Source organism: Coenobita brevimanus, chromosome 31 (assembly GCF_032717465.1).
Source record: "Coenobita brevimanus isolate Jiangsu-jjx chromosome 31, ASM3271746v2, whole genome shotgun sequence".
Classification (NCBI taxonomy): Eukaryota; Metazoa; Arthropoda; class Malacostraca; order Decapoda; family Coenobitidae; genus Coenobita; species Coenobita brevimanus.
The window spans coordinates 19,070,907-19,093,773 of NC_136984.1; the positions used below are offsets into that span (position 1 = coordinate 19,070,907).

The 22,867-nt window shown below is 42.1% G+C and overlaps 1 protein-coding gene across 1 annotated transcript in view; it reads left to right on the forward strand.

Annotated features, from left to right (window-relative positions):
- LOC145395514 (cytochrome P450 4C1-like) overlaps positions 1-22,867 on the forward strand; it is a 192,746-nt gene that overhangs the window by 86,755 nt on the left and 83,124 nt on the right. Inside the window, exon 8 of the mRNA XM_080269123.1 lies at positions 8,469-8,637. Coding sequence (XP_080125249.1) covers positions 8,469-8,637 — 169 coding nt within the window. The remainder of the gene's footprint in view (positions 1-8,468; positions 8,638-22,867) is intronic.

Consider the following 22,867-nt stretch of genomic DNA (forward strand, 5'->3'; position numbering starts at 1 on the left):
GTCTCTTCGCCGCAATGTTGCATCTTTATCTCTTTTCTATCGCTACTTCAATGGTCACTGTTCCTCTGAACTGTCTGCATGCATTCCTCCACTTCTACGACGGGCGCGTAGCACCCGTCTAGCAGCAAACTCTCACCCCTTTTCTGTCCAACTCTCTAATGCAAGAGTTAACCGTTACTCCCAGTCCTTCATTTATGCAACAGGTCAACTCTGGAACTGTCTCCCTCTGTCTGTATTTCCTGCTTCCTATGATCTTCAGTCTTTCATATGCAGTGTGTCCAGGCATCTCGAAATGAATGGATATTGAATTTGGCTCTCTCTTGTATTTTGTTTTTCTCTTGGAAGGAACAGTTTTGCGGGCTCATGGCCTTTGGTTCCTTATTCCTCACATAAAAAAAAAAGTATGTATATATATGTTTGTATATATATGTATATATGTTTATACATCTATATATACGGCTTCGGCCCCAATGGTTGATAGCCCCCCCCCCCCAAAAAAAAGGCCTTTTGACCTTGCTCTGCAACTTTTGTCTCTGATTCATTGTTCTCAAAATTAAACATTTAAACCGTTTCCTTTCCCTCAACCTTTTACCAAGTTTGGTCAAAATTAGACCTAAACTGAACTGGTTCTTTCCTGAACCTAATACCTATCATCTTTGTCACTCAAAAATTAATTCCTGTTCCTCTGATGAGCGTCAGTCGTTTGGCCAAGTTTCTCTCCAAAAGTTTTCACATAATCTTGCTTAGAACAAAATAGTGAACAAAATAATTATATAAGTAGTCCACTATAACAATTACTATCCTGTGTTTTAGGATTTTTCATCATAATAAATAATATTTTTGTGTGTGTATATTATACACACACGATTATTTACAATAAAAAATATTGCACTGATTTCATCATGAAAAACTTTCTGCTTCCATTCCGCTCCGCTACGTTTTCTATTATATTTTTTATCCCCTGTGATTTGTGTTTTTTCATCATAAAAAACATACACACACGGAAACTTTCAATAAAAAATAAGGCACTGATTTCATCGTAAAACAACCATTCTGCTTCCATTATTCATGTAAATAGAGAGGCATTCTATGAGGATCAAAGCAATTCTTTTCCTCCTCCTTCCTCCCTCCACCTCCTTCCTTTCTCCACTCCCTACCTCCTCTTCCATCTCCTTATCCTCGCCAATATCCCCTTTTCCAGGATCATCAATACCCTCTGAACCATTCTCATTATCGGAAATAGCAGATGAACGTACAGGGAAGTGATAGGCGCGCAGTGGAGTCACGACTCCAACCTCCTCACACATCGCATAAATATCGACACTCATTATGGCGGTCACTCTCCTGAGAGGAAGTCACTTTCTCGAGTTACTATCTATCTATCTATATGCCTAGGCTGCTTCCCCCAAGGAAAGGGAGGTAGCCGATACAGGACGACACACTCCCCATTTACTCATCCATTCATTCGTATCTTAGCCCCAGAGGGGAGAAGGGATCTCACAGCATCACACCGCACATGGGTCAACTGCACAGTGCAATCAGTGACATCCGCAGCAGGGCCTGACAGCAGAGCTGGTTTACCTCTGCCACATCATAATAGACCCATCCCCTTACCCGCACCTGACCTGACTAGCTGATCAGACCAAATGCGGAAGAATATCCCCTCAGGGCTGCGTCATCATTTATTCATACACAGTTTCTCTCCATTTATTTCTGTCACGCACAGCCACTCTTCCTTGCTGAACAAACATCCCTCTCACATCCAGCACTCTCTTCACACTGTCCATCCATCCTATTCGTGGTCTCCCTCTCAGCCTTACACCTCTCACATCAGAGCTAGTTATCTTTTTCACCAATCGCTCATTATCCATTCTCTCCATATGCCCAAACCATCGCAACACTCTCTGCTCAACTAGATCAGCAATCTCCCGAACAACTCCAGGTCTCCTTCACACTTCATCATTTCGCACTCGATCCATAAGCGTCCCTCCACACATACTCCTCAGACTCCTCATCTCCATTACATTCAAACTTTTCCTCTCTGCTACACCCATATTCCATGTTTCAGCCCCATATAACGCAGTTAGTACCACAATACCCTCATACAGCTTTCTCTTTACATCCATTCTAAGCAAACGACATCTAAACACCTTTTTCATTCCTCCCAGCACCTTTCCTACTTCATTCATTCTAAACTTCACTTCTGCATCTATTCTTCCATCCACAGCAACATGTGACCCTAAATATTTAAAACACTCTACCTCCTCAAGCAACTCACCATTCAAAACTATATTCATCCCCCTACCATCTACCAACCTCGTACACTTCATCACTTTACGCTTATTCTCATTTACTTTCAATTTCCTCTTTTTACACACCCTTCCAAACTCCTCTACCAACTGTCTCAGTCTCTCCTCTGAATCACCCACCAGTGCAGTATCATCTGTAAACAGCAGCTGCTTCAGATTCCACTCTCCACCATCAACATTCACCAGACTCAACCTCCACTTAACACTCTTGCATTCACCTCCCTTACAACACCATCCATATAAATATTAAACAACCAAGGTGACATCACACATCCCTGTCGCAGCCCCACTCTCACAGGAAACCAATCACTCACAGCATTTCCCACTCTTACATAAGCTCTACTATTTACATAAAAACTCTTCACCCCTTTTAGTAACCTACCATCAAGTCCATACAATCTTAAAACAGTCCACAAAGCCTCTCTATCAATTCTATCATACGCTTTCTCTAAATCCATGAATGCCCAAAACACATCCTTGCCTTTCGCTAAATACTTTTCACACACTTGTCTCACAGCAAACACCTGATCCACGCATCCTCTTCTTCTCCTAAAGCCACACTGCTCATCACCAATCACTCCCTCTGTACCCTCACTAACTCTCATAATTAACACTCTACCTTACACCTTACCTACAACACTCAAGAGACTTATACCCCTAAAGCTAGTACATTCATACTTATCACCCTTGCCTTTATACAACGGGACCACACAAGCACTTGCCCAGTCAATTGGCACCATACCTTTCACAAAGCACACATTCAACAGTCTTACTAACCAGTCAACAATAGTCATTCCACCACCCTTCAGGCATTCCACGGCACACCCATCCATACCTGCAGCTTTCCCTGTTTTCATCTCCTTTACTGCCTTCTCCACTTCCTCCTTCGTGATCAAAGAATCATTCAACTCTCCCAACACATTTATTCCTTGTATCCTTACATCTGCCACAAGCTCAGACACTCTCTCCTCCTCTACATTTAACATTCTTTCAAAATACTCTGCTCATCTCTTCCTTACTGCATCCATCTCAATTAACATCCTTCCATCCTCTGCTTTTACTCGCTCTTCCTTCCCAGACTCTCCCTTTCGCACCCTTTTCACCTCCTTCCAGAACATTTTCTTATTCTGTTGAAAATTCTCAGTCAGCCCCTTACCCCACCTCTCATCTGCTGCCACTTTAGCATCATGCACAACCTTTCTCGCCCTATTCCTCTTTTCCTTATACCTCTCATATGACACCTCATCCTTCCTCTGCAGCCGCACTTCATATGCACGTCTCTTCTCAGCCACAGCCATACTTTCTTCCTCGCAACACCATTCACTTCCTTTTCTTACACCACCACCCACACGTCTCACACCACACACCTCTTCTGCATGCCCCACCACAGCACTCTTAAACAACTGCCATTCTTCCTCCACACTGCCATTTTCCTGATCTTTCACTGCATTCCACTAATCTTTCAATTTCTCCTGATACTCTATCATTTTCTCTCTTTTATCCAACTCACTCACTTTCAAAACCTCCCTGCCACATCTAACCCTCCTAGCTCTCACCCATCTCTTACCTACTCTTAACTTTCCCTCCACCAGATAGTGGTCAGACATACCTCCACCTTCCCCTCTCAAAACTCTCACATCCAACAATCTTCCTATTACATTCCTGGACACCACCACATAGTCCATCAAAAATCTATCAACAACCTGTCCACCCTCCTGTCTTACCCATGTATACTTGCCAGTCACTGTTGGCAATAATGTCACCTCAAGTTCTCTCCCTACTGCACTATCACTAAGGCCTTTTCTTTTTTTTGGCCTTTGGACTTCATTGGTGTTAAAGTCAGCCACTGCAGGCACTCAGCCAAGGATCTGGACACAGGGAAAACTTTTTGCATAGGTATGTCCATTACAGAGATAGGCAGGTGACTGAAACATGACTCAGATGCATGCAGGAGGGTTGCCAGTGGCTGCATGTGGTGGAAATAACCCACGGAATATTCAGAGAATGCCACGAAACACTACATCATGTATACATGCACTCCAGATGGCCCTGGGAGGATGTATAAACATGTCACCTAGAATGGTGAGTTACTGACCTAGAGAAGCTTGTACAGCACCCTACCAATATCCCTGACCACCTTGGAGAGAGCTCCAACATACTTGACCTCTTTCTTACAACTAATCGTTCTGCTTACACCATTAATTATTCCTCTCTGTTGGGCTCCTCTGATCACAACCTTGTTACCTTAACCTGTCCTATAAGTCTAGTACAGCCTGTTGATCCTTCAAAGAAATGCTGTCTGTGGCTCTTTGGAGCTGCTAATTGGGAAGCCCTCAGGCAGTACTTCTTTGACTTCCTTGAAATAATTATTGCTTCCAAGGCCGGGAGCCATCTGAGTGGGTCTTGCGCATTATGGACGTTATTCTGTCGGGCATGGAAGCATACATTACCTTCTCATATCCTTTGACTAATGCAAGAACGCCTTGGTTTAATCACGCTTGTTCTAATGCTGTCCACAACAAGGAGAGGGCCTGTAAAAGGAAACAGAGTCAACCCACCCCTAAATCACATCTTTTTTATGTTTCTGCCTGGAATCGTGCTGTCTATTCGTCGCTCTGCAAAAAATAATTTCATCTGTACTAAATGCTCTCAACTCTTCAACTCAAATTCTTACCACTCCTTCTGGGACTTTGAAACTTTTTAAGAACTTTACCTCATCATCCTTCCCTCCTCTTTTCTAATCTGATGGTTCTGTAGCTATTTCTTCTACTGATAAACCAGACCTCTTCACTCAGACATTCTCCTGCAATTCCACCTTAGATGATTCCGGTGCTGTACCTCCATCACTTTCCCACTCTGACTTCCTCATGGCTGACATTAAAATATCTTCAGCTGATGTATATTCTGTCTTCACTGGCCTCAATACTAACAAGGCATATGGATCTGATGGAGTCCCTCCTGTTGTCCCCAAGAACTGTGCTTCTGTGCTTACACCCTGCCTGGGTAAACTATTTCACCTTTGTCTATCAACTTGTACATTTCTTTCTTGCTGGAAGTTTGCTCTCATTCAGCCAGTCCCGAAGAAGGGTGACCATTCCCAACCCTCTAACTATCGTCCAATTGCTTTAACATCCTGTGTCTCAAAAGTTTCCAAGTCAATTCCTAACAGAAAATTTTTACAGTATCTCTCCAATCACAACCTACTTTCTGATCATCAATATGGGTTCCGTCAGGGATGCTTCACTGGCAATCTTCTCACCTACCTTTCAGATTCCTGGTCATCCTCCTTTCGGGACTTTGGCGAAAGGTTTGCCATTGCACTTGACATCTCAAAGGCTTTTGACCGAGTCTGGCATTAATCTTTATTTTTCAAGCTGCCCTCTGACGGTTTCTATCCTTCTATCTGTGCCTTCATCTCTAGCTTCCTTTGGTTTGCTGTGTACGGTTTAACAAGCACAAGTTTCTGTAGTACCCTGAACACTGAACTGATGACATAAAGCCAAACACATTCTGTACTGTCCTTTTTGCTCTGCTAACACGGTAACTGAATATTCTTTTGAGGGACCCCTTATTGTATTGCCTTGGTATTGTTTCATTATGTTTATGCTCTGTGGCAATGCATCATCAGTCACAAAGACGTAATGGATTGGCTTTTCACTGCCAGGAAGTTGCTATAGGTGCGGTGGATTATCTGTACAGTTGTCAAGAGCCTGCTTGAATTTGGTATGTGAGGATACACCCCGTCTGATAAACGACCCTGACACCCACTGTTTACGTACATAAAGTTAAACATTGCAAGCACGACAGCAAACAGTATTGTACTAAAGTATGTGACGATGCCTGGAGGGCAATGTGTTTGCCGTCCAGTGGGCCCAGGCAATGAAAACTCCAAATGTGTTGGAAGGTACTCAGAACAGTGATCCACCCGTCCACGGTCGTTGGCAGCCGTAACACAATAAATGGGTTATTCCTCGATTTAGGACATCCTACAATTATTTTACAAGTACTATAATGAATACAGTGAATAATAACCAAAATGTGTATATTGGAACGAGTAAAATTAGAAAAATGTAATTAACTGAAGAAGTAAAACAAATATTCACATTGGTAGATGATGTCACAATTACATAAAAGAAATGTATTAATGAAACTGTACAGGAGTGTAGGTGGGGTTGTGGCATAGACCCAAACCATGCCATATTATCAATTATGAATTTACTGTTGCTATAAATAATTTCCTGGTTAACGAGAAGTAGGTTTGGTTAGATTGCTTTTTTACCATAAACAACGTGTAATAAAATGATCAAATATCAGTATATGTCTTAAAGATGTCGACAGCTATTATAAGTATGATTATTAATTTGGATACATTTAACGCAAGGATAACAGAAACCGCATAGTAATGTGTGTGTAGTATTAATTACTTTATATATTACTCATATAATAAATTACTCATTATTTGTTTCCAAGATGTGAGCCATCGCACATCTACATCACAGGATGCTGAAACTCTTGTGGGGGGTCTGGAACCTGGTGAAGGTGTATGCAGTGATATAGAACACCATGGAACAAGCACTGATGGGCCTTGTGGTCCTGTCAGAACAGATCAATGTGGACGACAAACAGCCAAACACAGCTATGAGCATGTTGCAGATGAGGCTAATGGTGTAATGAAATCCCTACAGAAATGGTGTAATGACGGTAATGAACACCAAGCATTTGGTGATCTCATTGCATGCAAACTTACGACACTGAAAACACAACATGCACTATCAACAGTGCTTGACAGCAGGCTGTGAAGCCTATGCCCAGAGTCGGTCACATAAAAAGAAAAAGAAAAAAAGAAAAAGAAAAAGGGGTATGTACAACTCAGGGTCAGTACCCGATGCATATTGTATCTTGCACACTTTCCCCATTGACATAGACAATACAGATCATATACCTCCATATCTATATGGTACAGAGTCTGAGGACCCTATTACTATTACACACCTGTAATGTTCATGGGATGCCTACTGTATGTGTTTGTTAAGAGCATAAATAAAATGTATCCACTACCTGAGTTACTTCACAGTCCAATAAATGGTTTACAAAAGTAATTGCAATCAGGCTATCATATTGGGAAAACACCTTTCTGTGGGGTATGGATCTAGTTAGTTTTGATATGATGTTGGTACATAAAGGTTACGAGACTCCTGTCCCTCCATAACTGAATTATGTGACAGTCCCTTATAGGAAGAGGCCATTGGCAACCACCCGTACCTGTACATGCTCGCCGAGTTCCCTGACCAGTGCACAGCACACCTCAGGCACTATCTCGCAGATGGACTGCTTTGACATCCGAAACATATATCCCAGGCTGCTGTAGAAACCTTTTGTTCCTTGGTATCGTAGTGTTGTTGCCATGTGGTCCACACCTTCTTCTGCCTGTCATTTATTGGTGTCCTGTCTACGGATATGTGGCCCACTCTTACGTAGTAGCAGTTCATAATTAGGTGCACATATCCGTAGAAAGTTGTAAAACGATCGAGTTGTCTACAGTTGTGACAGTGATAAGCCCATATTATCACGTGCAATATCATGCATGACATCACGCTTGTCTGAACTGTTTCTATGGTGCAGTGACAAATGCATCCAGAAACGACAACGACAGCCTTTCTGTGGTATACCGTCGCACAAAATTATCACTGCTGCTGCCACCAGTATCACGTCCTCATGAGCTGACATTATGCTGGAGTCTCGGCTGACTCGTGTGGACATACTCTTTCGTCACCTCTGCAGCAAACATATTTGCAATATTTCTGACCCATTTTTGCATACTTCTGTCTAAATACTGCTGCAACCTGCATCTAAACATGGTGCAAGCAGTGTTCACAACAGATATTGAAGCACACGTGTGGACACGCTCTTAGGAGTGTCTCATTCAGGACTAGTCAGATGGTACTAGTGGAAGTTTTTTTTTTTTTTTTTTTGGTATGTTGGTGAATATAGTGGAACATAAGTACAGTGTGCATGACGAACTCTTACGATTTTGTCGTCACTAACAAAATCAGCAACAGTTGTGATTAATAATCCATATGCCCCTGAATGGATAATATAGGTCTTTTCTTTGCTATTATATGAGTAATTATATTTACAGTATTTCCACATTCACTCCAGGCACACGTTCATGAAGAGCTTGACTCCATCTTTGGTGACTCTGAGCGTCCAGTGACCATGGCTGACCTGCGGGAGATGAAGTACTTTGAAATGTGCATCAAGGAGACACTCAGGCTTTATCCCTCAGTCCCGGCAATCTCCCGTTGCCTCACAAACGACCTGATTATAGGTTAGTAATACAATAGTACTTGTGCAGTAAGACTCTCTCTCTTTCTCTCTCTCTCTCTCTCTCTCGTGTTGCTTTATTTTTCTAATGCCCCATTTCTATTATTGTATTTATGCTTTAACTTTGGTTGGGTTTGGTCCAGTTTTAATCCCCTGAACACTTGGGCTTAGTAAAACCCTTCCCATCAATATCGTCCAACACAATAACATCCAATACATTACTTAGTGCATGTTTACTGGCAACATCTTGTACACAGCTACCAGATGCTTAATTTATCATTTACTATTGATGTAGTGTAATCATATTAGCCTACCATGTAAAATTCGAGACTTCAATATACAGAAGTCAAGAGATATCATATATTGGTGGTGAATGGACCCCCCTGGGGGTAGGGGGGAGTTTCAAGAATACTCACTCAGTATCCCAGCTAGTCGTATGACGCGACTAAAAGGGTTGGCAGAGGGTTAGTGCCCCCCCCCCCCCGGAAAACAGCTAACTAAAAAGACAAACAAGAAGCCTCGGACAAGGACTGACCAAAAGATGACGACCAAGGACCGGACAAAGGACATGGTACGGATCGCGACGTGGAATGTAAGGGGTGTGAATGATGAGGTGAAAGAGAGAAACTGTCCAGGTGCTTGAGGGTGAGAAAGTAGATGTATGTGGAGTAACTGAAACTAAATGGTGAGGGGAGAGTGTGAGAGAATGGGAGTATGGTTAGGGTATATGTGATAATGAGAGGGCAAAAGAAGGAGTGTGTATTGTGAGTAAAAGATGGAAGAAGAACATAAGAGAGTATGGATCAGTTGGCTCAAGGATTGTGTGGGTAAGATTGAAAGGTGGAATACAAATGTGGGCAATTGTGTACGCATATGCGCCAACACATGATCGTGCAAGCAGAGTTGGAGAAGAACAGGGAGGCTTTAGGAAGGGAAGAGGTTGTGTAGATCAGATATTAATTCTTAGATCTTTAGTGGAAAAGTTTCTAGAGAAGGGAAAGAAGTTGTATACGGCCTTCATGGTTTTGGAGAAAGCATAAGACAGGTTGGATGGACAAGGATTGCGGAAAGTATTAAGAATATATGGAGTACATGGGAAGTTGTTGAATGCTGTGAAGAGTATGTATGATGGTGCTCAGGCTGCAGTGCGTGTGGATGGTGAACTGGGTGAATTTTTCTCTTTTAAGATTGGGTTGAAACAAGGATGTGTCATGTCTCCATGGTTGTTCAATCTGTACATGGATGGGGTATAAAAGAGATACAAGGTAGGGCAGTGGATGTTGGAGTGGCCATAGTGAGAGAGGATAGTGTTTGGAAACTCCCTGTACTATTGTTTGCAGATGATACTGTGTTGTTAAGTGAAGACGAAGGGGACCTGCAAGGCTTGGTGGATGAGTTTGGAAGAGTGCGTAAGAAACGGAATCTAAAGGTGAATGTAGGGAAAGTAAGGTGATGGTCTTTGAGAGAGGTGAAGTCAGTGAATGTACAGTGAGGCTGGATGGTGAGGAAAAGGAAAATGTGAGTACGTTTAAGTACTTGGGGAGTGTGATGAGTAAGGATGAAAGTTTAGAGGGTGAAGTGCTTGAAAGGGTACAACAAGGAAGAAAGGTTCTGGTTCCTTGAAAGCAGTGATAAGAAACAGGGAAGTGAGCATGGAAGTGGAAAAGTTACTACATGACAGTATTGTGATACCAACTCTAACGTATGGAAGTGAAGCTTGGACGTTGTTGGAAGGACACAAGTCAAGAGTGAGGGCAGTGGTAATGAGTTACTTAAGAGGAGCCTGTGGAGTCACATGGAGAAACAGGCTGACAAATGAGGATATAAAGGAGCGTTGTGGTGTGGATGTGGATATGATAGGAAGGGTTAGGAGGAACATACTGAGGTGGTTTGGCCATGTGGAGAGGATGGAGGGTGTGAGACTGACGCGGAGAGTGTATGTGAGTGAGGTGGAGGGGGGTAGTGGGAGGGGGAGGCCGAGGATGAGATGAAGGGATGGAGTGGAGAGGTATATGAGAGAGGGGTGTGTGAGTTGGGAGTAGGGCAGTGAAATGGCGAGGGAGAGGGCGACGTGGAGGCGATTTGTTTGTGGCCACCCCGTACGGGATTAAGGCGTCTGGCAATAGATAGATAGATAGGTGGTGAATTGAAAACAACTAATTATTGCATAAAAAGGTAACTCATAGAAATATCTAACTCATCACTTGGCTCCCAAAATGGCTTAGTAAAAATGATAAATATCCAGAATCTCGTGTTGAATTAAGTGTTTGTAGCCCAGTGTATGAGTACAGAGGGGTAAGAGAGAATGTAGTAGACAAACAGCCTAATATGTTGATGGTAGTGAGATGTGCTTAAGGTGTTTTCCTAATGGTAGCCTGCCATTAGCCTACCCAAGTGACAGATGGTGAGGTAATATAAATGTGCATTTAGCAATGCTTTTCATTAAAATGTTAGCAACGGTATGTGGCTGATTTTTATTTTTCTAATTAGCGACGGATTGTTTACAACAGTGTCCACTGAGAGGTATTCCAAGGTGTTGGCGAGTTGGAGTTCATATGTAAAACTTGTGTTTATCTATTACCATGTCTACTGTTGAATACCACGTCATAATAATCAAACCATAGTAGATGTGACAAGTAAACAGCTATATTAGTGGCACGACAACCACTGCAGTACTTACAATGGCGTTGAGTGTACACTAATGAAAATTTAGCATCATTACATCAATGCACAGTATAACATAACACTGTTAATACTCTCTCTCTCTCTCTCTCTCTCTCTCTCTCTCTCTCTCTTTATTGTTAAGATGCGGGATTTGCTAGTTAGGTAATGATGGAGAATTCCCGATATCGTTCGTGGCTCCACTACACATAAGAATTGCCAGTTAGCCTATTGTTTGTAAATGGAGGTATTTTGTAAGTTATTAGTTTTTATGCTCTTTTTCTTTATAATGTTTTATTCTTGTGATAGTTTGTTAAATTATGTAATTTTATCTCAGTCTGTATGCTAAAGCATTTAGAGCAGGGGTTCTCAACCTGGGGTACGCGTACCCCCAGGGGTACGTGAGAGGAATTTTGGGGGTACGTGACAGGTTTCTCAAAATACTTCGGTTTTGAATAACTTCAAACCTGTTTGTAGAAAGTGGCCTACATGTGCTAGGCTAGATGTGTCCTCCACTAGAACCAGGACACTAAGTGACAACGTTAACAAGGAAACTCTTGGAGTTATGTCACTTGAGAGAAAGCTCTCTTGGACTACACTTGCCACACAACCTTGCAAACCCATAATACAGTAGTCACCCTTGCTCGTTTTCTATCGATCACGTAACTCCTCATGCATACCGAGCAGGTACCAATGTGAGACGCACTGTTCGCCTCTCACTGTCACCTACTCACCACTCTTCCCTCACTACCCTCACCCTCAGGTTTCCAGTGTATTTGTAGTCTGATTTTTTTTCCTCGTTTAAGTTGTCATGGATTTTGCTTGCGGCTACGAAGTCATGTGCCTGCACTGCAGCCATAATAACTGGTAATGGTTTCCTTCTACATACCGCTGTGAGCAGGGATTCTCAGCACTGTGCTTGATTAAAAACAAGTTACGTTCACGTCTTGCAGTCAAAGACGACATAAGAGTGGCTCTCTCAAAGACTGTGCCGAGGATTGACTTGTTGCCAGCAAAGAAACAGGCCCAACCATCTCACTGAATTAGTATATACTTGTATTTTAATGCAGTCACACACACTGACTTCCCTATGAGTAAGTAACTAGTTACTAATAACTAGTTGCGAGGCTTAACAATCAGCATTAGTTCACAGTCAGTGGAACACAAAGCCTTAATTCTATTTTGTTACTTTTTTCATGCTAGTGACGCTAGTCACGCACACAGTAATTTCCCCATGAGTAACTAGTTATAAGCTGTATATAGCACCACTACCTCACAGTCACAGTTATTGGAAAAATGTGTCTGATTTAGTACTGTTTTATTATTATTTTTATGCTATTCACACACACAGTGACTTACCTATCACTGTTACTAGTTACAAGTTGCAACTAGCTGCAAGCAGCACTAGTTCACTGTCACAATGATCAAAAACTGTCTGTTATAGTTCTGTTTTAGTAAATGTATTGCATGCTAGCAGCCAGTCACATAGTGTTTCCCTATGACAGTAACTAGTTCCTATCAACACTACCTCATAGTGACATACTCACATTAATTGAAAAGTTTGTCTGCTCCACATATATAACACAATTTAAACTTAATAAACTAAGTCAATAAACCATGCATTTCTTTTTACCCTTCCTGATGCTGCATTGTGGGTAAGGGGTACGTGACCAATACTGAAAGACTCCAAGGGGTACATAAGATTAAAAAGGTTGAGAACCCCTGATTTAGAGTGTTTTGTAGTGTAAGAAAACTCTGGCATATATTGGATGTCTCTGAGTTGGTGACTGTTGCCCATCGAGAGTGGACTAGAAGTTTCGAGAGCAATGCCAGCTTATTTAAGGTTGGGGAAGAGACTAGAGCAGGTTCAGTCAGTTTCAGTTCAGACTGAGTGTAGTTAAGTGTCAGTACTTCATTACTTGTGAAAATAGTGAAGTGAAGTTTGAATGTCTTTGGTACTTGTGAAAACAGAGAAGTTCGCAAGCATTAAGTGTAATTATTTGGAAAATAAAGACAGTGAATCTAAGAAGCCAGTGTTTGTTTACGGCATCTGAGTTGTTCTTGTGTACTGTACACCGAAAGGCTGACCATAGGAAGAACAACTCACTGGGCAACATCCTTCCTACACGATCTATTTCTGTTGAAACCTGTGGCATTGTTGGACGGGGGACGTAACAGTGGTGTCAGGAGTGAGTCATTAACCCCTTAACCGCGGGCTTGTTTTGCTTTGACTTGCGGCTCCCGCGGGCATATTAGCACTCCGACAGACTCTCTAAAAATATTTGCCAAAAATCAGTTATTAGTCCTAGAATATTAAAATCACATATGCTTATGCCATATACCTTCAGCTTTCTCCTGGGGTCTTTGTTGAGCCTTTGTCGAGTACCGTAGGACTTGTGGAGACCTCTGAAGTTGGGTAACGAAGTCTCCACTTTACACTTCCCGACAACCCATAATATGATTACCACAGCCTGATATTATCACTAGAAACACTATTCAATGACTCTCAAATAGTTTGGAATTCATACTCCCCCAAAAAAAAACACTGTGAAAGCAATGAAAATTACAAGCGCGTATATGACCTTCCCACTTGCAATCGTTCGCCGCTTGTGTTCTGTCATTTATTATTCATAAAAACACTCACAGTTTATATTTCTATTACTATATAACACTTATATATATCTACAGTCTTTATCCATAAGTTTCCTTCAGTAATAGTAGTTTATTGTCACTGTAGGCATTTACTTTCCCTTTCAGTAAAATACGTAGCATTCACTTTCTCGTCCTGTATACTAGCGTTGAGAGTGAATGTCACTTTCACCTTCACTCTCATAACTCATAGTATTCATACATGCTAAAGTGAAACTTTCACTTTCATTACTCCTAGTATATATATGTGTATTCTTATAATACTACTCATTTACATTTCTATTTACGTTCTCTATTTTATTTACATTATTTACATTTTTATTTTATTTACACTGTGTTAGGCACTCACTTGCAGTAACTTATAAAACTATTTTCCAATGTTCACTTATATTTACACTCACTGCTTTCATTTGTTGTTTACACATTATTTACGTTTCCACTTGGACTGTTTTACTCACCAGAAAGATCGTAGTCACTCTGTCTCATTTGTCAGCCCTTTACTTCCTGCCACACGAGGTTTAATAGGGGGTAGAGGTCACAGGGCCCTTTGCATGGGGCTAAAAAGCAGCGGAATTTAGCATGCGCGAATCCGAGGTACTTTCATCTTGAAAGACAACAGTAAACTGATACTGGTGGGCCGGGGTGTCCTACCTAGGGAGAGTGCATTACTGCCAACTTCAGCCTCGTGAGAGCTGCTAATATATAGCTATGAAATGATTGCCAGGAAATCTAGACAATACATTATAAATTAGGTAGTTCCAGGTGCATGTAAATATCACTTAGGCTTCTCCCTTCCCTCCTTATATATATTTTTATTACGAGAATAGATTAAACGGCATATTTCAAGGGGAAATAAACAGCGAAAATTAGCGAACGAGTGCACGTGAGGTGTTGTTTAGGTGATAATTAGCCAATTCCAGGTGTATGGCACACTTACCTTATTTCTTTTTTGTATATATTATTTGGTATAAGAATAGGGCATAGGGCTTATTTCAATGGATGAAATCAGTGGAAAATTCCAGGGAAGATTTACTTAGTGTAGAATACAGTGTGGTGGCCTGCAATAATTAGGTAGTTCCAGGTCAATGTAAATATCACTTAGGCTTCTCCCTTCCTTTCTTATATATATTTTTATTACAAGAATAGATCTATCTATCTATCTATCTATAGGCCGACGCCCTAATCCCGCAAAGGGTGGCCGCAGACAAAACGCCTCCAAGTCACTCTGTCACCCACCATCCGACTACCCTCCCCCCAACTCACCCCCCCCTCCCTCATATACCTCTCAACCCCATCCCTCCACCTCATCCTCGGTCTACCCCTCCCTCTCCCTCCCTCCACCTCACCTACATACACCCTCTTAGTCAGTCTTTCATTCTCCATTCTCTCCACATGTCCAAACCACCTCAGTGTATTTCTCCTAATCTTCTCAACCACATCCACATCTACCCCAAAACGTTCCTTCACTTCTTTATTCGTCAACCTGTCCCTCCACGTCACTCCACATGCTCCTCTCAAGTAACTCATTTCCACTGCTCTCACTCTTGACTTGTTCCCCTCTTGCAAGGTCCACGCCTCGCTTCCATACGTCAGGGTAGGGATCACAATACCATCATGCAGTGACTTCTTAACTTCCATACTCACCTCCCTATTTCTCATCACTGCTTTCAGTGTACCAACAACCTTCCTTCCCTGCTGTACCCTTTCACGTACTTCATCCCCCAAAGTTCCATCCTTACTCATCACACTACCCAAGTACTTGAATGCACTCACATTCTCCATATCCTCACCATCCAACCTCACTGCACACTCTGTGACTTCATTCCTCTCAAACACCATAACTTTACTTTTGTTTACATTAACTTTCAGCTTCCTCCTCCTACACACTGTCCCAAATTCATTCACCAAACCTTGCAACTCCCATTCATCTTCACTCAACAATACTGTATCATCAGCAAACAGCAACACCGGAAGCTTCCAAATCTCACCCTCATTCATTAGGGCCAGCCCCACATCCACTCCCCTACCTTGCACCTCCTTTACAACCCCATCCATATATATATTAAACAGCCATGGAGACATCACACACCCCTGTTTCAGTCCCAAATTTAGATCAAAGAACTCACTCAGCTCACCATCCACTCGCACCGTAGCCCTAGCTCCCTTGTACATACTCTTCACAGAACTCTACAATTTCCCCTCCACTCCATATATTCTTAATACTTTCCACATACCATGCCTATCTATTCTGTCATAAGCTTTCTCCAAGTCCATGAAGGCAGCATACACTTTCCTTCCCTTCTCTAGATACTTCTCCACTAAACATCTTAGAACAAATATCTGATCTACACACCCTTTTCCCTTCCTAAATCCCCTTTGTTCTTCTCCAACTAGCTTCTCTGTCATATGCCTAACCCTATCAATGAGTATTCTACCATATATTTTACCAGTCACACTAAGAAGGCAAATATCCCTATGGTTACCACATACTTCTCTCTCCCCTTTTCCTTTGTACAGAGGAACAATTATACCTGATTTCCAGTCCTCTGGAACCCTTCCCTCTTCCCAAGCCAATCTACACAACTTCCATATCCACTCCACAGCATATTTCAAGGGGAAATAAACAGCGAAAATTAAGGAACGAGTGCACGTGAGGTGTTGTCAGGTGATAATTAGCCAATTCCAGGTGTATGGCACTCTCACTTACCTTATTTCTTTTTTGTATATATTATTTGGTATAAGAATAGGGCATAGGGCTTATTTCAATGGATGAAATCAGTGGAAAATTCCAGGGAAGATTTACTTAGCGTAGCACGGCCGGGCAGGCGAGAGGATAGGGTAGTGGAGGAGAGGTAGGGAGGGGAGTCAAGAACGGGGAGAAATGGCTAAATTGTCAACAATGGATGGGAGTACAGATGAGATTAGGAGTGCTGACTAGTGTTGGACACTGACAGTACTGATAGATGATACAAGCCACGACTTGAAAGCCCTGGCGAATTCAAAATAACACAGAATCACAAAAGTGACGCCCCGCGGTATGATCCCTGGCTCCCAAGCATCACGAAAGTGACGCCTCACAGTTAACCCTAGAATGCTTATGTTATTATCCTCACAGTACTGCTTTCGCTGGGAGAATTTTTTTTTTTTGACATTTTCTTTCTGTTTAGTCTATTTTAGTCTCTGTACACTTTAGTCTCTTTGATATAATCATACACTAATTATACACCTGAAAAAAAAAGAAAAAACAAAAATTTAAAAAAATGTAACACAAATGTTTTTGTTGGGTAAAAAACACAATCCACATTATACCTGTGAAACACCTTTTTTTTTTTTTTAAATCAGTTTAGACTCTTTTTGATTGTTTTCACCCTTTAGTCTCTTTGATTTAATCAGAAACTAATTATACACCAGGAAAAAAAGGAAAACACAAAAATAAAATAAATGTAACACAAATGCTTTTGTCAGGTAAAAAACACTTTATACCCAAATATCATGGTGATAAATGCGAGATGAAACCACACCACTACCTATGTAGGTAGGGGGTAGGGTGGATTGAAGGTATAGGGAAGGACAGCTCCAAAGCTCTTATCATAACAAAATAGCAAATAAATAAATCGCCGAACAGGGAAATGAACCCGACGTGAGCATTCTAGGGTTAAGGGGTTAAGGGATGCAGTGAGTCTAACCTTCGACATGGAAGAAGGTGTACAGACAAGTGGCCAAGATAGGAAGGGGGAAGCATCACTTGGTCCAATTATGAAGCTCTTGTGAGCACAACTACAGGCATAGAATGTAGGACAGAAAGAAATGAAGAAACAATTGCAGGCTGGAAATGAAGGAGAGAAAGAACTGAAAGGACAATTACAGGCACAAGGTAAAGAGCAAAGAGAGCTCAAGAAAGAAATCAAAGAACATTTGGAAGCACAGAGTGAACGGCTTCACGAGGCATTACAGGAGCAACAGAAGGACTTACAAGTGAGGATGCAAGGACAGCTAGATGCTTTCATGGGGGAAATGAAGGAGGAGCAGCAACAGTCCAAAGAAGAAGCATACACTGAGCTACAGCAGCAGAAGTGTGAGGTGAGGATAACATGATGAAGTTCAGACAGCATTTAGACGACCAGCAGAAGCATGTAGATGACCAGCTGAAGATTTGTGGGGGAATAGTGAGTGAGTGTAGAAAGCAAGTAAACAACCGGCTGAAAATTAGTGAGGGAATAGTGAAGGAGTGCAGACAGCATGTAGATAACCATTTGAAGCATGTGAGGAAAATTAGTGAGAAAACTGAGGCTGTGGAGATATATTGCATTGCTGAGCCTCAGGTTAGTGTATAGGGAGCATACAAAGCATATGGTGGATCTTGACGAATCCCAAGAATCTAAAGGTAGCATTAGAGGGTTCAATAATCAGAATGCAGAGGTTTTAAGTTCTGGACATAATTATGATTCCCCAGTATTTAGGCCCCAAACCAGTGAAGCACTGGCTAAATTGGGGGTCCAATTAAATAGAAACCTCAGGAATTTGATGGTTGAGTATCTTGGGAAGCTTACTGTGCACAGTTTAGATTACTTACTGATCAAATGGTTGGAATGATAGGCTGAGGGCAATGCAGCTTGCTACTAGGCTCAAGGGTGCTGCAATGGAAATTCTGGGCCAGATGTCAATGAAGGAGAGGAACAAATATCAGTCCCTAGCAGAAGTGCAGGACCACAGTTATGGGACCATGTACTGGACTGAAACTTTACAGAGCAAGATTCCAGAGCCACATACGGGATCGAGGCGAATCCCAACAGCAGCTTGCTCATGACCTAGAGAGAATGGCATACAAAGGATACCCTGGAGCAGCACCTAACCTGTTGGCTATTCTTCTAAGAGACCAGGGCTGGGATGCACAAAACTCCGTCAGATGGCAACCTTAAGGCTGGCCTTATATGAAATATTAAAGGCGGCCCTGCGGCTGCCTCTAAGGCCCATGCACGATGACCCATTGTCTTGTCTTAGGGCTGACTTAAGTTTCGTGCATTGGTCTTAGGTAAGGCTGGCCTTAACTGTAGGGAATGTTTTTGGGGAAATCTAGTGCGTCAGCTGCGACCCTGCCGACCAATCAGACGGCAGAACACAAACACTGGGCCAATCACGGACCTTCATGAATCAGCTGGGGGTGAGAGGCGAGAGGAGTGTTTATGTTACCGTCATAGTGAGAAACTCGTCACTGTATAGAATGCCTAGGTAAACTTCAAGCCAATGTATATAATAATATCATCTGTATACATTTGCTTGTTATTCTGTAGATTACCTTGTTTATTTTAGGCAACGTGAGAAACGACCAAACTTCAGCAAACCGGCAAACTGTGAACTGTCATTTCAGTACGTTAGGTTAATTTAGGCTGCGGTTAGTTTTAGGCTGAGATGGTCTAGGCTATGTTTAAGTTCGATTACGGTAGGTTAGGTTAGGTTAATTTAGGTAAGTGCTTAACATAACATTCTTCTAAATTAACCAAACCTAACCTAGCCTAACCTAACCCTAACGTACATTATCCCAGCCTAACCCCCTGTTGTTTATTACATTATACTTTGCCATAAAAATGTTAGACATTCTACAGAATACCTATGCATTATATTAAAGTCCCAGGCTAGGTAAAATATATAAAGTCAGAATGAAATAAACTTATTTCATACTTTGCCAAAAAATGTTGGTCATTCTATAGAATTCCTAGGCGTTCTATACAATACCTTATTTCACACAATGCCGGTAAAAAAAAAAACAACAGTCAAGGATAAGCACGTTAAGTGCCGGTAATTAATTAAAATGTCGGGATGCAATGAAAAGACGTCCCAATATTAGTGATGAAGAGCAATACACCCACACAACCTTTAAAACATTAGTAAGATGAGAGGGTTTAGGAGTAAAGAAACAAAATAGCAATATGAATGGGAACTTATTATGTTTGCCATGTTTTACCTAACCATTGTCTAACTTTAAACAAAGTAATCAGCAACCACAGTTCTATCCTGGCATAAAATGTCACCATAGACGCCTTGGTTCCTCTCGTGGTTAGAATTAGCCCAGATATAGGCAGCGTGAGTGCTGCCAGGATATCTGTAATTACAGCTCATTATCATTTTGTTGCTGTCACAAACAACTTGCACAGCCAGTGAATGAAACCGTTTGCAGCTGACAAATACATGTTCTTTGTGATCTGGGGCCTTAATTGGTAGTAGGGTTCAGTCTATTGCTCCAAGAACTTTAGGAAGTTAGGAAAAATGATGAATTACCACCAATCCATAATATGGCTGCATGGCATAGTAGAGGGAAAATAAAGACCATAAGAAACACAAAAAGCATCAAGAAAAGAGGGTAGAACAGAAGGCAGAAGAGGGCAGTAAGAAAAGAAAGTCTGGAGACAAAAAGGCTCCATTTAGTTGCCCTTTACAAGCAGTGATACTGGGGATGTATTCTTCCCCTCCCTTCCCATGGGAACCCAAATACTTTAGGAAATTTATTTATTCTGTGGAAACCCTCGTCTCTCTCCTTCTCAGCAAACCACTGGGCATCTTAATTTTTCTCAGTCATTTTCTGTATAAAGTATCTGTCACACGTGATTTCACTTTGCATACATCTGACTCATGAATACCACCCTCCAACAACACTCTGAAAATTCCCACTAGCGTAGAACAACTGGGTTGCCAAAAATTGTTGTGTAGGCAAGAATGGCATGGCAGTGTAACGTGACACTCCCAATATAAAGCTCAAGTTCCGTTAAATGAAGGAATTCGCTACTGGGGAGGCGATATTGTATCAATACATGTTCATCATTTATGTTACCGGGGTTCAGTGGCTCCAAGAAACCTCCAATCCCTTTGCAAAGCACGATCTAGTTCACAGGCAACCATTAACTCCATGCCGAGGCAAACAATAACAAGTTGGGTCCGGTTTGTGCTACAGAGAATATCAAATCGGAGTTACTTTATTTACGGGTCTCATTACGGTAGGGCTGCTCCGACCCAGCCTCAGCGGCTGAGGCGGCCTTAGCGAGGCTTACCCTCCTGTTGGTGCTTCGTGCATGGGCCTTAGTGACCCACGGCCTTAAACTACCCTACTTAAGGCCGTGTGTAGCCTTAAGGCCGTTTGTGAATCTGGGCCCGGTTCATCAGTGCTCTTGACAATGCTGAGTTGAAAGTGCAAGTGAAGCAAGCACAACCCAGTAGCATGCATGAAGCACTAGCCAGGGCTCTTGAGTTTGAGTCTTATGTCAGGTCCAGTATGTCCACTTTTTAGACAGGTCATAGTGCAGGATTTAAGGCAAGAAAGGGACAGGTATGTCAAGGGGAACAATTTGAAGGAAGAAGCTTGTACTGTGAAAAGCCAGGACATCGGAAAGTGGACTCCTACAAGTGGAAGGGAGAACATGATAAGATCAGAAGAGGCTGCTGGTTCTGCAAGAAGCCAGAACACAGAAAGTGGATTGTTACATATGAGAGAAGGAGCAAAAGTGAAACAGTGCAAGGAAACCCACGATTGCAACAAGCAGGTGTTGAACATATGGTGAGGTGCGACACTTCAGCTATGATTGTCCAAATGAAAAGGATGAGGGTAAATTAGTGAAAGCTGGTGACAAGAGGCAACAAATAGTTAGTTTTTCTCAAGTAGCCCCACCACCGAGAAAATGTAAGAGAAATGAAATGAATAATGTATGAGAACACAGAAGAACAGATGGCAAGCAGTGTAGTGAGAATTTTGGCATGAAGTGCAGCCATACTGTTATGACAGGGCCAGCGTCATATGAAGACCTGAAGAGGATGCTGTGCTAGAGTGGCTGCAGCAGAGTACAGTTCGGCCATCTTGGAAAGAAGTTTCCAGGTTCAGCCCTGCGATTAAGAGCTACAGGAGTCAGCAGGATCATCTTTGAACAACGTTTCATCAAGTATTAGCAACTGATGGTTTCGAGGAAGATGAGGTCCAACAACTTGGATGAGTCCTATAACCAGATCACTAGTGGGCACCTGGGAGTGAAGAAAACTCTGTCACCTGAGACAGAGATTCTACTGGGGCAATTGTGTACGTATATGCGCCAACACATGATCGTGCAAGCAGAGTTGGAGAAGAACAGGGAGGCTTTAGGAAGGGAAGAGGTTGTGTAGATCAGATATTAATTCTTAGATCTTTAGTGGAAAAGTTTCTAGAGAAGGGAAAGAAGTTGTATACGGCCTTCATGGTTTTGGAGAAAGCATAAGACAGGTTGGATGGACAAGGATTGCGGAAAGTATTAAGAATATATGGAGTACATGGGAAGTTGTTGAATGCTGTGAAGAGTATGTATGATGGTGCTCAGGCTGCAGTGCGTGTGGATGGTGAACTGGGTGAATTTTTCTCTTTTAAGATTGGGTTGAAACAAGGATGTGTCATGTCTCCATGGTTGTTCAATCTGTACATGGATGGGGTATAAAAGAGATACAAGGTAGGGCAGTAGATGTTGAAGTGGCCATAGTGAGAGAGGGTAGTGTTTGGAAACTCCCTGTACTATTGTTTGCAGATGATACTGTGTTGTTAAGTGAAGACGAAGGGGACCTGCAAGGCCTGGTGGGTGAGTTTGGAAGAGTGCGTAAGAAACGGAATTTAAAGGTGAATGTAGGGTAGAATAAGGTGATGGTCTTTGAGAGAGGTGAAGTCAGTGAATGTACAGTGAGGCTGGATGGTGAGGAAAAGGAAAATGTGAGTACGTTTAAGTACTTGGGGAGTGTGATGAGTAAGGATGAAAGTTTAGAGGGTGAAGTGCTTGAAAGGGTACAACAAGGAAGAAAGGTGCTGGTTCCTTGAAAGCAGTGATAAGAAACAGGGAAGTGAGCATGGAAGTGGAAAAGTTACTACATGACAGTATTGTGATACCAACTCTAACGTATGGAAGTGAAGCTTGGACGTTGTT